The sequence below is a fragment of the Oryzias latipes genome, chromosome 12, assembly GCF_002234675.1.
Source record: "Oryzias latipes chromosome 12, ASM223467v1".
Lineage (NCBI taxonomy): Eukaryota > Metazoa > Chordata > Actinopteri > Beloniformes > Adrianichthyidae > Oryzias > Oryzias latipes.
The window spans coordinates 27,668,911-27,689,028 of record NC_019870.2 but is presented as its reverse complement, the minus strand read 5'-3'; the positions used below and the strand labels follow the sequence as shown (position 1 = coordinate 27,689,028).

The following is a 20,118-nucleotide window of genomic DNA, read 5'->3' as shown; positions in this document are numbered from 1 at the left end:
TGGTGACATGAGTGCCATCGATATAGAAGAAGGATTAGCATCTATCATTTTCATAACTCTTTGTATTGCCAAAAAAACTATTTTAATAAATTGGAAAAACAAGAAAAATATAAACATAAGTCAACACAGAAATCTGCTGTTTGATCATATCAGCTTGGAAAAAATGTCAGCCCAAAGCTCAAGTAACTTTGAAAGAATTCAGTCTCTCTGGTCTCCTGTGGTTAACTCCATGACTTAGGGGGTGGGGGGCTTGGTCGTCGCTGCTCCTTGCCCTTCTGCCGTGGTTTGGGGTGGGGGTCGGGGCTTCCGGTGCCTGGCGGGGGCGGTGGGGGGCTCCGTTGGTCGGGGGGTCGGGTCCGGTGCCTGGGTGGGGCGGGCTGGGGCGCTGCGTGGTCCTCTGGGCTTGGGTGTGGGGGTGCGTGGTGGGGGGTGGGGTGGTGGTCTGGCTTGGCTTGGGGGGGTGGTCCCTTTGCCTGTGCTGGGGGGGGTTGGCGGGGGGCCCTGCTCGGGTGGGGGGGGCCCAGCGGCGCCGGATGGGCTGCCCATCTGCACCTGGGGCTGGGATCGGCCCTTCCCTGGCTCTGGGACGGGACGGGACAACCCTCTCGGGGCCCCCGGTCGCTCTGGGTGTCACCCGCTTCGGCTGCGGGGTCTGGGGTGGGGTGGGGTGGGGGGCTTGTCGGCCCTGTCCTGTGGGGGGGCGTTCTGGGGGGGAGGGGGGGCCCATTATTAGTACGGGTCGGGGGGGCTAGCGGGTCGGGGTCTCCGCTGAGGCAATCAGTGGTTGCCTCGGCCGGTTGGCCTCCTCGGTCCCGTCGAGGCCTGACCAGAGCTCTTCTAGGGCCGGCGTCTGGGGGTGGGGGCCTGGGCTTGCTCCGGGGGGGGGCGACGCTTTCTGGCTCCTCTCTCTCTGTGTGGGGTGGGTGGTGCCGGGCCTGGGGTGTCGGCGCCTCCGGGGGTGGGCCCCTGGGCTGGGTGGCCCTGGCCCCTTTGCTGGGGGTGGGCTGGGGGACGGCTGTTTGACCACCGGGGGACAGTCTACCAGCTGTCCCCAACTTACCCCCTTCCTTATATAACCTCATATTAGGGTGAGGGGGTGGGGGGTCTAGCCTGCGATGCGCCTTGGGGGGGGGCTACTTGGGAGTGGCCCCCCTCCTATGGTTGCCGTATGGAGTGGGCCCCCCCTCTTTCGGTTTTATTTGCACCTTAGACATGTAGTGTCCTTGGTAGGGGGGGTGCTTGGACATCACTGCAAGCAAGCAGCAGATGTCCTCCTGGCACCCTACCCGCCAATTTTAACCGCACCTTAGACATTTAGGGCCTCTTGGTGTGGAGGGTGAGGGGACATCACTGTGAGTAATCAGGAGATGTCCCCTTAGTGCCCTACTCGCCAATTTTAACTGCACCCCCCTTAGTACACACACCCCTCCCCCTTCAATATATACATTCAAACATAAACACACACACATGCACACAAACACCCTCTCAAACACCCATACACGCACACACATTTTACAAGGAAGGTGGGACCTGGGTCCATCTGTCCCCTACCCCTTCCCTGGTGGGGGTGCGGGCCCCTTGGCGATGGCGGCCGTGTCCCCTTCCCTGGGCCCGGCGGTGCTCTCTCCGCACGGTGGGGGGGTTCATATTACACCTGAGCCGGGGGTGTTCGTGTCCCTGGGGGGTGGGTCCTGGTCCTTGCCCCTGGGCGCTGGGCCCCGCCAAACCTCCAACATGGCCGAGCCTGGTCGGGCCATATTTATAACATCCCTTGTGGGCCGCCCTTTTTTCCCCGGGGTTCCCCCCTCCTGGGCGGGGGCGGCGGGCCCCTGCCTTGCTCCTACCTGGACCAACCGTGGGCCGGGTGGGTGGCTGCCTGGAGTGCGGAGCGGGTCTCCCTTGGGGGGTCCTGGCTCGTACCTGGGGTCGGGACGGGGGGATACCCGGAACTCCTGGGTGGTGGTGGGGTGCTCGTCTGGGGCTGTGGGCGTCCCTCTCCGGTGGGGCCCTGCGTTGGGCTCTTCCGGCGCGGCGGGGGGCTGCTTTCCTGGCTGGGCTGGGGCGGCGCTCTCTTTCCCTCTGCGCCTCCCTGCTCTCTGGCTCTGGGGGCCTCGCGGCGGTCCGGCTGGCCCTGGCCTGGGTGGCGGTCTTGGTCGCCCGGGGGGCGGTTGTTCCCTGCCTGTTCCCGTGTGGCGTTGGGGGAATTCCGGCTGCCGCTGCTCCTGCGGCGGGGGTATGGGTGTGGGGGTGGCTGGGCGCTCCTCCTCCTTCTTTTCACATTCCACCATCCATTTTAGAAGAACATAAACACTCACCTGAGCACAGGTGTTAGCTCACCTTTGCACTAATAGTTTGCATGATTGAATGAATGAAAGATTTCACACTAGTTGGTTTAAAGGTATAGGTATGCGTTCGTGAACACTATCTGTTTTGTGTGCATGTTGACATGTGGACATTTTAGCGGCTAGCAGGTGTGTTGATAATTTTTGAGTGTGTGTGAACAGGCCCCGCCCTTTTTGTACTACATTTGAACCGTACCGTAACGATAAACAACCAGTAAACCTGTCTGCTCTATGCTGCTTCATGGTCTTACCCCCCTTCCCCTCCTATTATCACCCTCCTACCCCCCCCTCTCTCTAACGTCCCTCTCTCTTCTTCCCCTCTTTCCTTTTCCGTCCGGTCCAACACCAAAGATTTTCAAACATGATTGAAATTAATAAATTTTGGCCTCAATTACAAAAGGGGTTTATTCAGACATACCTTTGGTTTGTCTGAAGATGAATAACCCCTCTTGTTAAAATAAAATATGTCCAACACAAGAGGCCCTCAGCTCTCATCTGTTTGCCTAGCTGTTGGACAGGACAAGTTAAAAAAATAAAAAAATAAAAAAATAAAAAAAATAAAATAATAAAATCTAAAATAAAACCAGATAAACTGTCAAGACTCAAGCTCTTTCTCCCCTTCCAACCACCAGAGGGAGCCATCTCCAGAATATTGACATGATATTTTGGTGAGCTATCCCTCACTGTTCTTAGACCTCCCACCAACTGTTCTGCATTCAGTAATCCCTACGAGTCAAGAACTTCGCACCAAGCAAAGCCTTGTTTTGCGTTACTTCTCTGTTTATCTCTTTATGTTGTTGACCTTTGCCTGTTTTGAATTTGCTTTGCCTCGCCCTTGCCCAGTTTTTTGTTGATTCTCTCATCGGCTCCTTGACCATCCTCTTGATCCATGTATGTGTTTGTTAATAAATACAGTTGCACATGGATCCAGACACCTCCGCCTCTTTACCACAGAAGACTTCACCAGACCCGGATCCAGCAACAAGCGTGACCAGTCTTTCAAACCCTGCCAGGCTCGCCGTGCAACTTCTGAAACACAGTCGTAAACTCCATTGCTTGATTGCTGCAACTGATGCCATTACGGAGCAACTACTTGCTAACGTTATGCCTAATCCAACACCAGTGGCGTCACCTACGATACCAACTCAGCCCACTGCGCTCCAGGCTATGGCATTTGGGTAAGCAAATCCCAACTCCTCAACCAGTCCCATGACTGCTTCGCAACTCACAGGAAAACTGTATCATTGCAATGACTTCCTTATGCAGTACCAGTTGTTTTTATATCAACGGGCCCACTATTGGCGGAAGCCAAGGTGTCTTTCTTGTGCTTCATACTGAGGCATTAGAATGGCTAGCAGCAGTCTGGTGGTTCCCTACCGTTCCACTCTTATGAAGCCTTCAGACGGCCAATGCGCAATGTGTTTCATCATTGACGGAATGGACTCCCTCCATGGTCCCCAGTGACCATCTTATGGACATTAAGCAAGGCACAGCTCCTCTGACCTCTCCGCTCAAATGAGGTCCTTGTTGTCTAATGCGGCATCACATGCTTTACACAAGCTCCCATTCTCCACCACACAGATCCTGCAGCTTAAATTATTGTGGAGGCGTATGTGTTACGGCGGGGGTTGTGGGAGTACCCAGGCGCAGAGAGGAGGAGGCAGGCGTTCAAGGTGGATAAGGACCTTTAATAACTAAACAAACTAAAAACCAAAAACCACTGCCATGCAGGAAGTCCAAAACTTGAAACACTCGAAACACTCGAAACAGGGGAAGAGCAGAATTACAAACTATGGACCAGCCCAGAAGGAAGGGAAAGACAAGACTTAAATACATAGAAGGCAACAAGACACAGGTGGAAACACTCAGGACTGATGGGAAAGGTAAAACTTGAAACAACAACAAAACAGGAAATACTACCAAATAAAAGAGGAAGGAACTCAAACCTATACAGGAAATAAAGCAACCAAACACAAAGAAACTGAAACCGTTACAGTATGTGCCTCCATATCATCGTCAGCAGGTCCTACATCTTGTGCATATTACCCCAGCTGCTGGGAGCCCTCACCTCGAACAGCTTTTGATGGTCTACCCTGCAGGCAGACATGGTTCAGTTCATCACTCAGTGCGGCATGTCTCAAATAGCAAAGGTAACTCTGCAGCGTCCAGTCAGCTTTCTCGCAGCCTCAACCGATTCCTCATTGCCCATGGACACACATCGCAGTGGACTTTGTGACAGATCTCCCAAGATCCCAAGGTGACACCACAATACTGACAGTCACAGACAGATTCTCTAAGGCATGCAAGCTCATCCCATTATCCAAGCTACCCACGGCACTGTAGACCACAGAGCAGCTGTTACTCCACGTCGTCAGGCTCTACGGTCTCCCAGAGGGCATTGTGTCAGACCGGGCCCCTGGTCTGGCATGCTATGTGTGAGGGACTGGGGTCAACGTGAGCCTCACCTCTGGTTATCATCCCCAATCCAACGGAACGGCTAAACCAAGAAATGATCAGATTCCTGAAGACGTATTGTCATGACCACCAAGAGAACTGGTGCAGTTTCCTGGTTTAGGCCAAGTATGCCCAGAACTTGCTCAAAAAAGCATCCACTGGCCTGTAATCTTTCCAAGCGTGCTGGGAGTACAGCCATCATTTTTTCCCTGGTCTGGGGTCCCATCAGAGCTGCTGGCGGTGGATACATAATTCTGCCAATGCGAGGAGACATGGGAGGTGGCTCATGTGCAACTCCGTCACACCAAAACCTTTTTGAGAATCGCTGGTTTCCAGCTGCCCGCCTCTTGGGTCAATCAATCTGGGCTGATTTGGCACACAACTGAACGGACAACAGCTTTGCATTTTCCAGTTCTGAGAGGAGGAGGTTTTTGCATGTGTTACATGTTTCTAAATTAAGCTCAAAGAAAGAGTAAAACCTAGTTCTCTCCTGCCCAGGGAACACATAGTATTACATTAAACTGTCATAAAGCATCGACGGGTGTCCAGCACTTGGTGGAGCTTGTAGGTAGTTTCCACCTTGAACACCAACCTAATTGCTTAGTTACAGTCTGACCGTCTAAGTGTTTGTCTTTTGCTCTGGTCTAATAGGAGTTATTTCTCATTACCAAAGGCCAATACTACCAACTAGCAGAGGATATGTTTTACTTGTTACAGACAGAAACTCAGCCATGAGGGTTTTGTTTCTTACTGCTAAGGACAGCTTTGTCATGACAAATATAAAAATATAAAAATGTGCCTTTATTGGTATTCATTAAACACATTAAAAACACTTTACAAAGGTAGCAGACCACAGAATTTTAAACCAATCCTAGCTTTTTTTTTTGTTATAATACCGCGTGATGTACTGAGAATTTCATGTGTTTCTTGGGTTTTAGCAGAAGATGCAGGTGAACATTTTTAAAGCTGTGTAAAACATACTCACGAGTGCACACATCTTTATTTTCATAGAAGCCTGGGCAGCACTGGGATTTCCTGCGGTACATGATCTTCTCTCTGCTGCGATATGATATCCGATAGCTGGTTCTGCAAACAGACAGGAAGTGATGTCAGGCAAACAGGAGATGAGGTGATATACAGAATCTAAAGGATGCATGTGTGAGTGACAGATTTCCCTTCTATGCAGATGACAAAGTGATGCTTTGCTTGTAACCAATCAGGCTCTCTATCATTTGTAACAAGCCTCAAATCCTGATCAGGATAGTTCTTTTCTTTAGTTGTCAATGTCTCAAATCAATTTTTCATTTAGTTTTAAATCAGGTTTATTTTAGGTTTGTGTCAGCAAGTAATAAACAAGAACATATTATTTTGTTGGTCTCAGCAGTTTAACTTCAGTACTCTCATACCTTCTTAACGAATTAACTTAGTCTAAAGTTAAACTTATTCAACAGTTTAATTGAATCTGCAGTCAAAACACAGTAAATTATAACTTTAACTCTTAACCAAGAGTCCAATATTAGAAATGAAGTTTCCATGTTGATCAGTGTGATCAGGATGATCATGTGATTAACAGTATCTATGTGACTGGTGTGATCAATGTGATCAGAGTTATGATTGTATGATTGGGGCTAGCATGTGATCAGTGTGTGTGTCAGCACAGCAAACATCAGACAAAGACAAAAGGCCACGCTGTGACTCCTCCATGCCGGTGTCACAAGGGCATTCTTACTTGTGAGTGGTGCATTTGAACCAGCTCAGGATGTCTGAGCAGCTGGTGTAGAAAACCTGATCGTAAGGATGGGAGTAGGTCTCCTGCACCGTCATGGAGTAACTGCAACACAGGAACGGAGGACAGATGTAGCACACATTAGGGAGACAACTCCGCCTGTATGTCAGAGAGTGGTCCTGTTTGAGAACGCCTGACGTCTGAGGTTGTAGACCTGACCCATCTCATTTATACAGAATTTTCAGTTTTAAAAAACAAATTAGTATTCCAAAATGCTGCTTTCCCAAAGAGTGCTTAATAGACTTAATAGACTATATATGTTCAAAGACAATCAGGCTCAACCCCCTCAGTAATAAATCTATTTCTGGCTGTAATTAACATTCTCTGTCCATCTCAAGTTTACTAAAAATTGATTTGGAATTCAAAAAAGGTCAAGCACTTACTAGACTTAACAAACTGATTAGGAAGGCTGGCTATGTAATCTGGTGCAAAATGGACAGATTAGATGGTGTGATGGAGAGGAGGACTTTGAATAAGCTCATATCCATCATGGATAATCCTGAGCGTCCTCTCCATCCTGTACTTGACGGTCGCTGCAACAACCCAATTTCCATAGCTGGGATCAATAAAGTATCTTTATCTTTATCTTATCTTAACCCTGTAAAGCCCACACATCAAAGAATTGACAGAAAATTCTACTTTTTTTTGGAATTAAGAGGCTTTTATACCATTCAGTGAAATCCATATGAAAATCTGCAATATATTATAGTTATGATTTATAGATATTATCAAATTTAATACACACATTTTTTACCTTGGACTAACTGTATTATAAAAATAATAATTTTCAATAGAGCAAGTATTCATTTAAAAATGAATAGCAATAGCTATTGTTACCATAAAGTTTTTTAAATTAGCAAAACTTTTCCCGCCAAAAATGTTTTTTTAGATTTCATAGAAGTAGACATTTTGAAATGAGCGGGGAAATCCCTTCTACTGCCCCTAGTGGAATGATGATCAACTGCAGAAAACACGTTTAAGTTATCCAACTGATATTTTAAGGAAAGTTTGGGTCACAGGCATCTGTCAACCAAAAATGATACAAATGGTTATACATGTTCAAAGACAATCAGGCTCAACCCCCTCAAAAATAAATCTATTTCTGACTTATTAACTGATTAACAATTTCTGTCAGTCTGAAGTTTAGTACAAAAAAGTATTTTGAAATTGGAAAAAGGTCAAACAAAACCAAAAAAAAGAAAATTCTGAACACTATTAAAAACGTTCACGTCGACAAAAACACAAAAGGAAAAATGGGTTACATCTCATTGCACGCTGAAAGCACGGTGGTGGCAGCATCATGCTGTGGTGTTGCTTTGCTACAGACTGTTGTATTTGGTAAAGAAAAACATTTTCAGATGTACTTTTTTTTGCTTTCAGAAAGCTGAAGAGGCTGAAGGACAGGCAGGTTGAGGAAGTTTAGGAGGAAGTTTGGACCTCAGATGGAAGAAGCAGAGAGAATTTCTGAAAAATAACATTTAAAATCTGTTTTAAAAAAAGGAAAAATGTGATCTCCCTTTCTTACACTGTAGACAATAACTGTACTCTCAAACAAAAAAATCGATGTCAGAAAACCTTTTAAAGTTTATTTTTTGCCATGAAAAGCTTTGAAATATTCTAAAGAAGCTTTCTGCGCCTGAGTTGCTGTCGTGTTTGAGAACAACACAGAGGGCTGGACTCAAGCCGTCTGCAGCTGTTTCCTGGGATTAGAGCGTGAAAGGCGGTAATGCTGGGAAAAGTGCCCCAGCTTTCTTTTTTCTCTTCTCCTGAGGGAAAAACTTCTAGATTACACTCGTGTAATGCTTTGGCCTTTCCACTCCTTTCACTTGTTCTTGGTTTGCTTCAAAAACAAACGTGGTACTTTGTGCATGAATGAGGGAGCTGTAGAGCTGCTTACATCAGGAACATCATCATCCTCTCAGGGACAAACATCCAAGCCCACAGGAGAAGAATTTAAAGAGCATGTCTCTCCATGTGAACATATTGCGTAAGGGTTCTCTTCGACCAAAAGAACCACACAGGAAACGAGAATTTTTGCTAGACTTCTATAGACGGAGAGCCTGTCTCCAACAGAGGAGTTCTAGCTTCTCAGTGCATGTGGCCTGTTTTTATTGTTGGAAAGGGTTGATTGATGAAAAGGGGTTCATTCAATCAGGCAGAACAAGAACATCATATCTTGTATAGTCAGCCCTTTGCATGTCAGTGTTTTTTCACTGGAAGACAGAACTGAGATACAACAATATTAGGGTGATGTGTGAGCAAAGGATAACTACATAAACTCGATCATATTGTTAGTGTGAGTTTCCGTTCATCCTTTATTTCTCAGATCTCAACTCAGCTTCAGCCTTAAAACTGAAACTGAGATCGCAAAAAGTACTATCAGTCAGACAACTTGTGCAGTAAAGAAGATTTATTCCACATTTCTTTTGGTTTGACATAACGCTCCGTTCAGAAACATAAAGCAAAGATGTCCATAGAAAACTTTGGGTATTAAACTACCCCTAACGGAGCTCGCAGGTGGAAGCCCTGGAAGAGGGTGGGGGGACAAACGCAGAGCTCGCGGAAATGGATGAAGAGGGATTGGACCGCACCTGGACTTAAGTAGGATGCTGAACAGGGAGGAGTAACCAGGTAAACGCGCTGCTCGAGGAGCCTGCCCGAAATACTCCCAGGGTCATTCATTTCTTATGTTTTCCTCAAATTGATCGGCATTTTAGTAATCAGTCAGTGTTTGCTGAGTCTGCACGGATGGTGCAACATAATGGTTCAAGAAGGTAATGAACTCCTGGAAAAAAAAAATAAAGCTCACAAAGTTTGACATATTTTTGTTTATTAAGCCCTTTAGTCCAAAATACACAGGGGAAGCACGGTGGAGGTAATATCATGAAGAGGACTTTTGTACAGGGAGTCCTGTTTATCTGCATGGGATTTAGTGAAACACTAACTTCTAGAAGGAGATATTGATCAGATCTTGGACTGAACCCTGCTCAGAATCTGCAGCGAGAGCTCAGAACCAAAAGGCCATGGGAGCTGGGAGAAGATGGAGAAGCTCAGCTGAAGGATCACTCATCCCTCCCTTTGCCACTTGAGTTACTTTTCTCTTCTTTCAAGTCAGATCATTAAATAGAGCGGCTGGGTAGCTCGGTTGGTAAGGTGGGAAGCTACCATGCAGGAAACCAGGGTTCGATTCCCGGAGGGGAATGAGCAATGGTACTGGGGGCAATTACCATATCAATGGCGAGCAGTTAACATCACCCAGTGAGGGTCCTTAGGCAAGACCCTTAACGCTACTGCCTCCCGAGCGCGGTTTCGGCTGCAGCTCACCGCTCCCCAAGGGGATGGGTCAAATGCGGAGAAAGAATTTCCCTTCGTGGGATAAAATACAGTGTATAAAAAAAAAAAAAAAAAAAAAAAAATATCTTCATGAAGCTCTACAGAAACGCTGAACAGAGGTCTAATAAAATCCTGTCCTTGGCTGTACTTTCAGGCATTGTTGACTGTTTTGGTCTCCAAAGACACAAACGGGTGTTTGCTGTTGTGTTTCTTTCTTCAAACTGGGAAGTGTTTACTGCTGTTTGCTGCTGCTGCGGCCAAGAGGATTTATGTGAATCCTCTGAATTCAACATGAAGTTCTTTTCCTTGATGTGGAGCTATGAACACCAGAGCGAGTCCAAAAAAAGGTTTTTATTGATCAGAAAGAAAAGACGAACAAGCCCTTATTTTATTTAACGCTGTCTAAAAGTCACACTCTGTTCAACCATTTAATTCTTTAACTTTGATCAAACAAGTAATTTGTTCTGCAAAGATTATGTTTTTCTGAAAGGAAAGCAAGTTCTGTGAAGGGCTGCAGCCCATAAATCGAACAGAGAAGCAGACAAACACGTGAGGCTGGAGGCTAAAAAGCTCTGACTGAGGCGGGACGCTTGTAACAGAGTCAAAAGTTAATGTCGTAAAAAGATTCGCTGATGTCCAAACACTGAACAACTGTTTGAGAATCTTTCCCCCTGCAGCCACGTTCATGCATGTCTGCTGCTTCTCTGAATGCAGCCTTTGAGATTCTTCAACCTTCTGACTGTTGAGGAGAAGCTGAAAGCCCCAACATGCCGTCACAAACATGCCTGCAGCCGTACCACTGACCTCTCCCAGTGGCTGCAGACGTTGGGATCTTCATCACTGAGGGAGGAGGTGCTGGATGGAAGGAAGCAGAGGACCGCTGTGCAAAGGAGTGTCCCGTGGAGCAACAGAGCCATCTCTGAGGGAGGCTGCACCTTCAGATGAGGAGAAATGAGAAGAAAGCATCGGATTATTGCTGATGGCCATCCCACAGTCTCACCAAAAATCCAGTTTCATCAAATCAAACTTTATTTATAAAAAAAAAAAAAAAAAAAGCACTTCTCATACATTGCTTCAACGTTTAAAACAAAAAACAAATTAAACAAACAATAAAACACACAAAATATTTCAATAATAACCAAACCTTCCCTTTCACCCTTCCCCCTCCCCTCCGTTAAAACAAACGAGCCATGACCCCACACACAATGAATACTGATAAAAGTTACTTCTAAAAGAAAAGTACGGCTAGGCTTTGCTGTCAGGAAACAGTATTTGGGAGTCTCTTCATACCAGGAGCAGCTCGGCTGTGGGAGTTAAACTCCAGCTGCCCCAGCAAGGGCAACAACCGCGGCAACAACCACCGACCAAGCCGGCAAGTCCTGGCAGAAAAGATCCCCACAATAAACACTGGAGCTAAAATCATGATAAGGAGCTAAAATAAATACAGAAGATGTAAACGAAAACATACAATGGAGAATAAGACTAAATGAATAAAATGAAATTAAATACATAAAAGAATATATATTAAAACTAGTAGAATAAATAAGTAGATAAGATCAACTAAAAGAGGAATTAAATAGGTGGGTCTTCAGCCTTTTCTTAAAAACCTCTACAGTCTCTGCGGCCCTGAGGTTCTCCAGCAGACTGTTCCACAGACGAGAACCGTGATGGTGGAACGAAGCCTCACCATAAGTTTTGGTCCTCAGCTTAGGGACAACTAAAATTTCAGCCCTGTTTAACCTACTGAAGTTTTCAGACTAACTTTAACAGGTTCACCAAATAACGAAACTCCACTAAATGTCAAAGTCTGAAGATATGGGATACTGCAGTGAACCCAATGGCCTCAACAGAGAAAACAAGAAACTGCAGCCACGGTTAACCCCTGTGCTATCATTCACTTTCATTTCAGTTTAATTCTATTATTAAACCATGAGATCATTTTACTGTCGGTTTATTACGTCATCGTGACAAACAGACGTTAAGGATGCACTGAAATAAAAATCCAGCCAGACGCCATCAAAGACATTTTCTTTAACATTTTTATCAAACATTTGGACACTGGCAGACGTTTACAAGCCTTTAGGTGCTTGCATTTTTATTTTCTGACATATGTAGGTACAGACAACAGCTATCTCTGCAGAATTGTATTCATCTCCAGTAAGTAGAGTGGCATCAGCTAGTCGGGGCTCTAAATTAACCTTTTTGGTCACTAGCCGGGGCGACCCGTAACAACCAAAGTCTACCAGCCAAAATAGATTTCTACTTAAAAGCAACACAGTTAACACTTTATTAATAAAGTTTTGGTTGATGATTATTGTCTCTACTACACTAACAATCATTGAAAATGTCATCTTCTGCCAGGTTTTATAACATTAAAGAAATGTTTTGTTATTTTATCAAAAAACTCATCTGATCTCTGAAGCTTTATATGAACACATACCAAGCATGGACTTTTCATCCAAGCTCTAATGTTTTTTAGCAGTCATGCTCAATTATTTAGATTAATTAAATACTTAATTTATTGATTAGAATTAACCAATTTAACAAATTAAATCACAAATGTTTTATTTTTTCAAATAGAAGGGTAAAGATTAAGCTAGTGATAAACAGTAAAAAAAATTACTTTCAAGTGTTTTTTTTTTCAGAAAGAAACATGCATCTATTGAAATAAGTGCAACGTTTGGCATTTGTGTGTTGTTACAGATCAGTGTGTTGTAGTTATGAGTCTTTGTCAATTCAAAGAGTTACAATGACATGATGCAACCAGTGTGTTTGTGTTAGTGCAAGCAAATGCTAGAATTTCCCAGCAGACCTGAATGCAGCAATATTGAGCTCTATTAATGAAAGCATATAAGGGCTGAAATTCCAAGCAGCCCCTGAATCCACCTCCTGCAGCTGCGTATGTGGATGTTAAATCTGTGCAATAAATCAGAATTAAATGTTTGAACCAACTTTGGGATTGGATGCTTGTGGTAGCAACGTGGTGTGGGGGGGGGGGGGGGGGGGGGGGGGGGGGCAGAAACTTAAAAGTCCTGGTTGTGAGTTTGAGCCCCCCTGTCAGAGATGATGAACAATGCCTCACCTGCCAAAGTGGCTGGGGAAATATTTTTTCTACCCTTCAAATTGAAGTTTTACCCGTATTTGGCGGGTGGACGGGGGTTAATTTAAATCACCCGTTCATGAAGGCTGACGCAGCAGTACTTATATGGGTGGGCGGGGTCAGAGTAACAGCGCTGCGTGAATGGGCCCTTTCCTTATGAGTCGATAGGGGAAAAAAAGCTCACTGTGAGAAAAAAATTGCCTCGAAGAGACTCTGGCAAATCATCCGGCGCCTTAAGAGGGGAAAGCAGTTCTCCACAGGCACCGTTTTCAATGCAGGAGGGGAGCTGTTGACTTCGACTGGGGACATTGTCGGGCGGTGGAAGGAATACTTCGAGGATCTCCTCAATCCCACTGACACACCTTCTTTGAAGAAGCAGAGAATGAGGACTTTGGAGCGAGGCTGTCTATTACCCAAGCTGAAGTCACTGAGGTAGTCAATGAGCTCCTCAGTGGCAAGGCTCCGGGAGTGGATGAAGTCCGCCCTCAGTACCTCAAGTCTCTGGATGCTGTGGGAGTGTCTTGGCTGACACGTCTCTGCAGCATCGCGTGGCAGTCGGGAACTTCTGCACCAAGGCCATGTATTTTAATGGAGGCAGAAATCCTGGAAATCCTGGAAAATCTTGAAAAGTTCAAGGATTTGAAGGACAAAAAGTCATATCTGGAAAAAGCTGAAAGAGCTGAACATTTGAATAGTTGAATGGATAAAATAGCTGAAAAATTGTGGAAGGAGTTAAGCGCTAGAAAATGGTGGAAGATACTAGAATAAAGAAAGAAAAAAACAGGAAAACGATGGGTTGAATACTTTATAGCATTCAACCAACTTAAGTAAGAGCACCAGTTCTAACCTCAACCCAAACATGCAGACACACCAGCTTTGTGCACTTCAGTGAGGAGTTCCTGGAGACAGAAATGGTTTATCCCATCCTTGAAGTGACTTACATGAAATATCAGAAGAAACAGAGCAGATACAACACAGGAACCTAAAAACGAACGACAAAAAAGTTGTGTCTTGTAAAATCATCAAACATATCGTGCGAGGGCCTTGTTAATCCCAAAGAAAGGTTAACAGGTGGGGCAACAAAAAAAAACCAGGGCGACCACATCAATATGCTTGGTCTTCTTCTTTAATGGCTGGGGAACAGCTGCTCTCTGCAGCAGGATGCTTCATCACAGCAGCTGCTCTCTAAATGTCTCTGTGATAACGGCCAAGCTGACTCCTATGATGTCTTTTCCTCTCTGGCATGTCTCTTTCAAATGCTGGGAGGGGGGCAGAGGTGCTTGCAGTGGCTGCCGACAGTTTGCACAGGCACTTTATGAGCAGACCAACCATCGCTCTCTCTGGTTTCACAAGGTTTTCAGAGAAAGCACAGCTGCAGCCAGACATGCTGAGGACAACTGCCCTGTCCCAAAAACAAGGTCTGTTGTGTACCAGGATAAGGCTGATGAGAGTCCGTTGTAAGGATTTGACGCTGCTCCCAGTCCTGGTGGCCCTCCGTCACCTTGTAGCAACCACAACCCGGATGCAGGACCAGATCGTCAGACAGACGTCCGGGTGCTGAAAGACTTTTCATGTGGCTGCTGGAACATGAGATGAACCCAACTGTTGGGTTCCTGATAGTAACTGTGAACGTGTGAGCAACCTAATAGTTGCTGCTCAACAAGGCTGGTCGTGAGATCCAACAGGGAGTTTGCAAAGATCAAAGGTAGCTATCCATCCCAGTTACTAAGACTGGATCATCTTCATCCTCCTTATGTCTTCTCCCACCTTCTCCATCGCCATTGTCAACAACCCAACTTCACAAACAAGGTTTTTTCCAAATTAGCTGATTTTTTTTATTCCACTCATTCCAAATATACCAGATTATATTCCAGATTGTTTTCATTGTATTATATTAACACATGTCAACCAACAGATTAGATTGAAGTTTTTTAGGGGGGAAAGCCAAAGTTAGCAAGCATAACCAACGTTAGGTAAATAATAAGGATGTTGCAATAACAATAAAGTTGTTAGTAGGCTGCTAGAAGTTTGAATGGTGCCCTGGGGTTCTGTCCTCTTTTCTCATCTACTTCTACTCTCCTTCTCACCTCTGTTCTTGATCATTATTTATCATTTAGTTCTCCATGCCTCTGTTTGGTGCAGTGTGATTCATGTACTGTCCCTCTTTCGGGGAGTGGGACTCTTTCTCTTTCTCTGCCTCGGAGGCACGTTAACGTTGAGAGTGGGGTCATCTGGACCCCACAAGATAGCCCAAGGGTTAGAAAGGTCTTCCAGCTGCTTGTTCTGGGTATTTCAGAACTGCAACCCTTCCGGCAGTGTGGCTAAGAAGAAAGTAGCATGTGAATTAGATCTCATTCACAGCTCTAAGTTTGACTAACAGAATTCTCTGTTTATATAAATGGCATTCTTTCTGATACCTCTCCACTCCTGCATGGTGTGCCTCAGGGATCTGTTTTAGGACCAGTGTTGTTTTTAATGTACATCTGCCTGCTTGGATAGCTTTTGAATAACTTCACAAATGCGTCATACCATTTCTATGCTGATGATATTCAGCTTTACTGCTCCTTCAATGACTCTGAACTCCATAAACTTACGGGACTATTAGATTGCCTTACCTGTGTTAAATCTTGGCTCACAAGTAACAGTCTTCAGCTAAACTCAGAAAAGACTGAAACACTAATAGTTGCCCCAGAAAACACAATCCCAATAATTTCCCAGCACCTTGGTTCTCTGAGCTCCTGTGTCCAGCCATGTATCAGAAATCTTGGTGTCTGGTTTGACCAGTCAATGTCTTTGGAACATAATTCCAGACTTTCAATAAGAAATTGTTTTTACCATTTATGTAACATAGCCAAACTGCTGGCCTATTGTCTAACTCAGTCTTAGAGATTGTTATCTATGCTTTTATTTCTTCTCGTTTAGATTATTGTAATTCACTTTTTACTTGTTTTAATAAATCTGTTATTGAATTTATTGATTTTAAATTATTAATTTTTAACCTATAGAGAAGGGGTGGCGAACACGGGGCTCTCGAGCCGCATGCAGCTCTTTGCGTCTCATTACATTATGGCGACCTGGGGGTTAGCCCCGCCTTCAGCACCTAAGACTCATGGGAAGTGGGGAATCTTGGGTGTAAAGTTCCTCACCATGAGTGAGGGGCTGTGAGCAGAAATGAAGTCCACGCTGTTTGGGGTGTGTGCTAATACATGGGCGTTGATGGCTGAGAGGAAAATATGTTATTTGCTCCTCTGTTTACTTCTCCCTCTCTGAGACTGTTCGAAGTCATGCTGTGAATGGGGCACAGACAGTTCTCCAATGCAGCCAATTAATCTGCAGCTTGGCTCTCGTCTCCCCGCTACAGAGACAGTGACTGACCAGCTGGGTTGTAACTATATGTCTATATTGTGCTTCATATCATAGTTATTTCCCTCTTAAACCACTCTCAAATTCATCAGGGGGTATTTAAAATAAATAATACAAAATAAGAAAAGTACTTTGGCAGTTTGTGAGTTTTGATCCTGCTCCCGACACAGACGTGACCGCCAATCATTTGCGGGGGTCTGACTCCTTTTTTTGGGTAATAACTCCTTCAGAGGAGTCAGTGCCTCACCAGCCATCAACCTCACCGCACGTCACTGAGTAGCTGTGTGTGTCAGAGAGAGCCACAGAAAAGAGTGAGAGAGAGAGAGAGTGTGTGTGTCTGGTGTGTGTGTGTGTGTGTGTGTGGGGGTGTGTGTGTGTGTGTGTGTGTGGGTGTGTGTGTGTGTGTGTGTGAGATGAGAGGGTGTGTGTGTGTGGGTGTGGGGAGGGGGTATCTGACCTCCAGGGTAGTTGCTGTTTTAACTCTGGCTAAGCTGCATTTGATGTGTGTATTGAGGGTGGACACTTTCCTTGAAATAAACACAAGTGCAATACTTGCTGTTGTGTTGTAGGGAGAGGAGTGTGTTATGGAAAATAATATGGCTTTAATTGCGTGTTTGTGTGGATGTCTGGCAGGTCAGTGTGGGCTCTTTGACTCTCACAGTTAAACATTTCGGCTCTTGGTGTCAAACTTGCCCCCGCCCCGCTATAGAGCTTTAAACGGACAGACCCCAAAATACTTATCAGACTTACTCTGTCCCTATGCTTCTGGCCGTGCCCAACGATCTTCGGATCAAAATCTTTTAAAGATTTTTAGGACCAAATATAAAATCAGAGGTGACTGGTCGTTCCAGGCAATAGCCCCCAGACTCTGGAATGCCCTCCCTCTGTCCCTTCGTGTGGTCGACACTGTCGATTCTTTTAAGAGTCAACTGAGGACACTTTTATTCATTAATGCTTTTAGCTGACTGGTTTCATTGTCATTTCTATTCCTCATGTGTTTTGTTCAATTTAGTTTTGTTTTACCGGATATATTAATTGATTTTTCTGTGTTTTTACTGTATTGTATGGTTTGTTTTGTTCAGCGCTTTGTGATTTTATCTGTGAAAGGCACTAAATAAATACAACTTACTTACTTACTCTAAGGAGGAACCGTCTCCTGACTCGTCCACTCTTTCTAACAAAAGTGGACCCCTTTGGTGGGAGAGGCACTAACTTAGTTTCTTTAAAGACACAGCTTTCCCGTGTCTAGTCCTATCATCCACTGGTCCAAAGGGACATGGAGGACCTCAGCCTTTTGGTCATCAGAACATCCTGAAACCTTTAGTGTGCACATATGGAGTCAAATAACGGAGAGCACAGGCGTCAAACTCCAGGCTTTGAGGCTCAGAGTCCCACATGTTTTCCAACTAACCTCATCCAGGTGATCAGCAGCAGGTGAGACGGGATTTCTTAAGCTCCAAAACGAAGAAAACTTTGGATTATATGTTTATTTAGGCTCATTACTGGATGAGTTATTACCCAAAAAAGGAAACAAAGACAACAGAAAAAGTCTGATATGGTTTATGAAATACCATCTAGTAGGGCAGCACAATGTGAGGAAAACTCGCGATATTAGTGATCAATATTGCGATGCAAATATAACTTTTGATACGTGAACAAATAGCAAAACAACCAAAAACATCATTTCCATTTTACTGCAACAGTTTAATTTAAATAAGAGTCAACATACCTTAAATTAATTGAATGAAATTAGTCTACATGGGCGGCGAACATCTAACATCAAAGGGCTTCATCCGATTGGTCAAATGCCTAAATGGATTTATTTGATTTGCTAAATACTTAAAGCTGCCATAGGATTGTTTTAACACATCTAAAGTTACCACACGTCTTTTGCTATATGCATATTGCACAGTTCAATATTGCGATAACGATAAATTTGCGATGTATTGTGCAGGCCTACCATCAAGTTTTTGGAAGGTTTTTTAATATTATCCCATCCAAACTGTGTCAATAAAGCAACAAGGTTCTGATGCTGGGGTCTTTGGTTCCTCTGTCTTGGCTCTTTCTTTTAGTTGCAAGTCTTGGCTGGTCCACACTGCAAAGATGCATTTTGTCCATCTTTGCTTGGTTCTGTGTGTTTTGTGAAGCAGCACCTGGATGATCTAGTCCCAAATTTGCTGCGAACCAGGAGAGCCATGACAGCCATCTAAACTGACGCCTTTAGAAAACGGATCCATGCACACATCTCATTCCAAACATCACAACTGAGACTTGTGAAAACCACAAGAAAAATACAAAAATAAATGAAACAATAGGAACAATTTCAACCATGACAACCAGATAAACCCCAAAATGAACAATGTCAACAGCTCAAAAAAAACCCTCCAAAAACTCTTTTCATAGCTTCACACGTTTTATGCTCATACCTCCAAACAACTAACCTTTACTTTCTGCAGACTTTAGCTTCCCGGACACAAAACTCAGAGGATGAAGACAGTCTTTGTACCCAGGGAGGTCCAGTTTCATAACACTGACTTACCAGCCAGCTAATCATTACAATTACACTAAATTAACATGAATACACTATCTCACTTTGTGTTATCGTGTTTTTTCTCATGTATATTTTGTCTTCATTGTGTAATATTCGGCCTCTCCTCGTATCGGGGAATCAAAGCACGGTACAGTTTCTTTTTGTGTTTGTTTTTTATGTGCCACTCTCTACAACCTCTAAAAGACAGAATTGCCCCTCAGGGATAAATGCAGTTGTTTGAATTGACCTGAATTCTGAGCATGCGCAGTAAGGCTTACAGGACTGTTTACTCGGATGCCACAGCCCAGAACACTAGGCACCACCAGAGGGCACAACATCCGCAACACAACTGAGAAACTCAACACAAGACAACAAACACAACACAAAAACAAGGAGGTGCAATACAAGGGTGAGTTGCTGTCAGCTGAGACGGGACACGTAATCAAAGTAAAAGGCGATTTAAGTCGTTATGTTATTATAAATACCAAAAAGGTGATGTTGCACAGCTCAGCTGCAAAGATTGTTGCATCCATCCACACACACACTTTTGTGTCAGTGCTTCAGTCACAAGGCAATCATGAAGTCAGACTTTCCTGCAGGAGATTCTTAGGAAACGTAGTCCTCACAAAGTCCTCATCAGAAACACAAGTGTCTCATCTTTCTGCTCCACTTTGATGGAATTTCAGCACAAGTGCAGCAGCCCGCATGGACACACATTTATCTGACTGTTTCTAAATCTAAAGAGGGAACATTTGAGTTTTTATCACAAACATCCCTGAAGTGTCAGGAAGAAAATGATCCAAGTTCCTTTCTGAGCCTCATCTCTGAGCTCCACATCACTTCATCAGAAAACAACCACAGACAGGCTGCAGGGATCAGGTCAGCCTCTGTTCTTCTCCCTCAATCCTGCAGTGAGGAAGACTCCAGAGGAAGACTTCCCACATCACGTGAAGGTTATCCGATGAAGATTTGAACTGTGCAGTTTATGGGTTTTCCTCTGCTCACAGGAGACATGATCAATACTCTACTCCGCTCATGCCTGGTGCCCGCTATGAGTCTGCGCGCGGATCTCACCTGGACAGAGTTCACCTGCGGGCGGGGTCCGGCCTCATGGGTCCGGGCTCGGTGCGCTGGGGGTCTGCAGAGGTCCGTACGGGTGCAGCTGATGCCCAGCTCGGTCTGAGGAGCCGCGGCCCCCCGGCGCCCGTCC

General features: G+C 44.9%; 1 protein-coding gene across 1 annotated transcript in view; it reads right to left on the bottom strand.

The window, feature by feature from the left end:
- Nucleotides 1-20,118, bottom strand: part of megf10 (multiple EGF like domains 10) — a 58,575-nt gene extending 38,457 nt beyond the window's left edge. The window contains exons 1-4 of the mRNA XM_011482096.3: nucleotides 19,983-20,118; nucleotides 10,720-10,850; nucleotides 6,526-6,627; nucleotides 5,782-5,882 (exon numbers count right to left, since the gene is read on the bottom strand). Of these exons, the coding sequence (XP_011480398.1) occupies nucleotides 5,782-5,882; nucleotides 6,526-6,627; nucleotides 10,720-10,832 (316 nt within the window). The 5' untranslated portion in view covers nucleotides 10,833-10,850; nucleotides 19,983-20,118. The remainder of the gene's footprint in view (nucleotides 1-5,781; nucleotides 5,883-6,525; nucleotides 6,628-10,719; nucleotides 10,851-19,982) is intronic.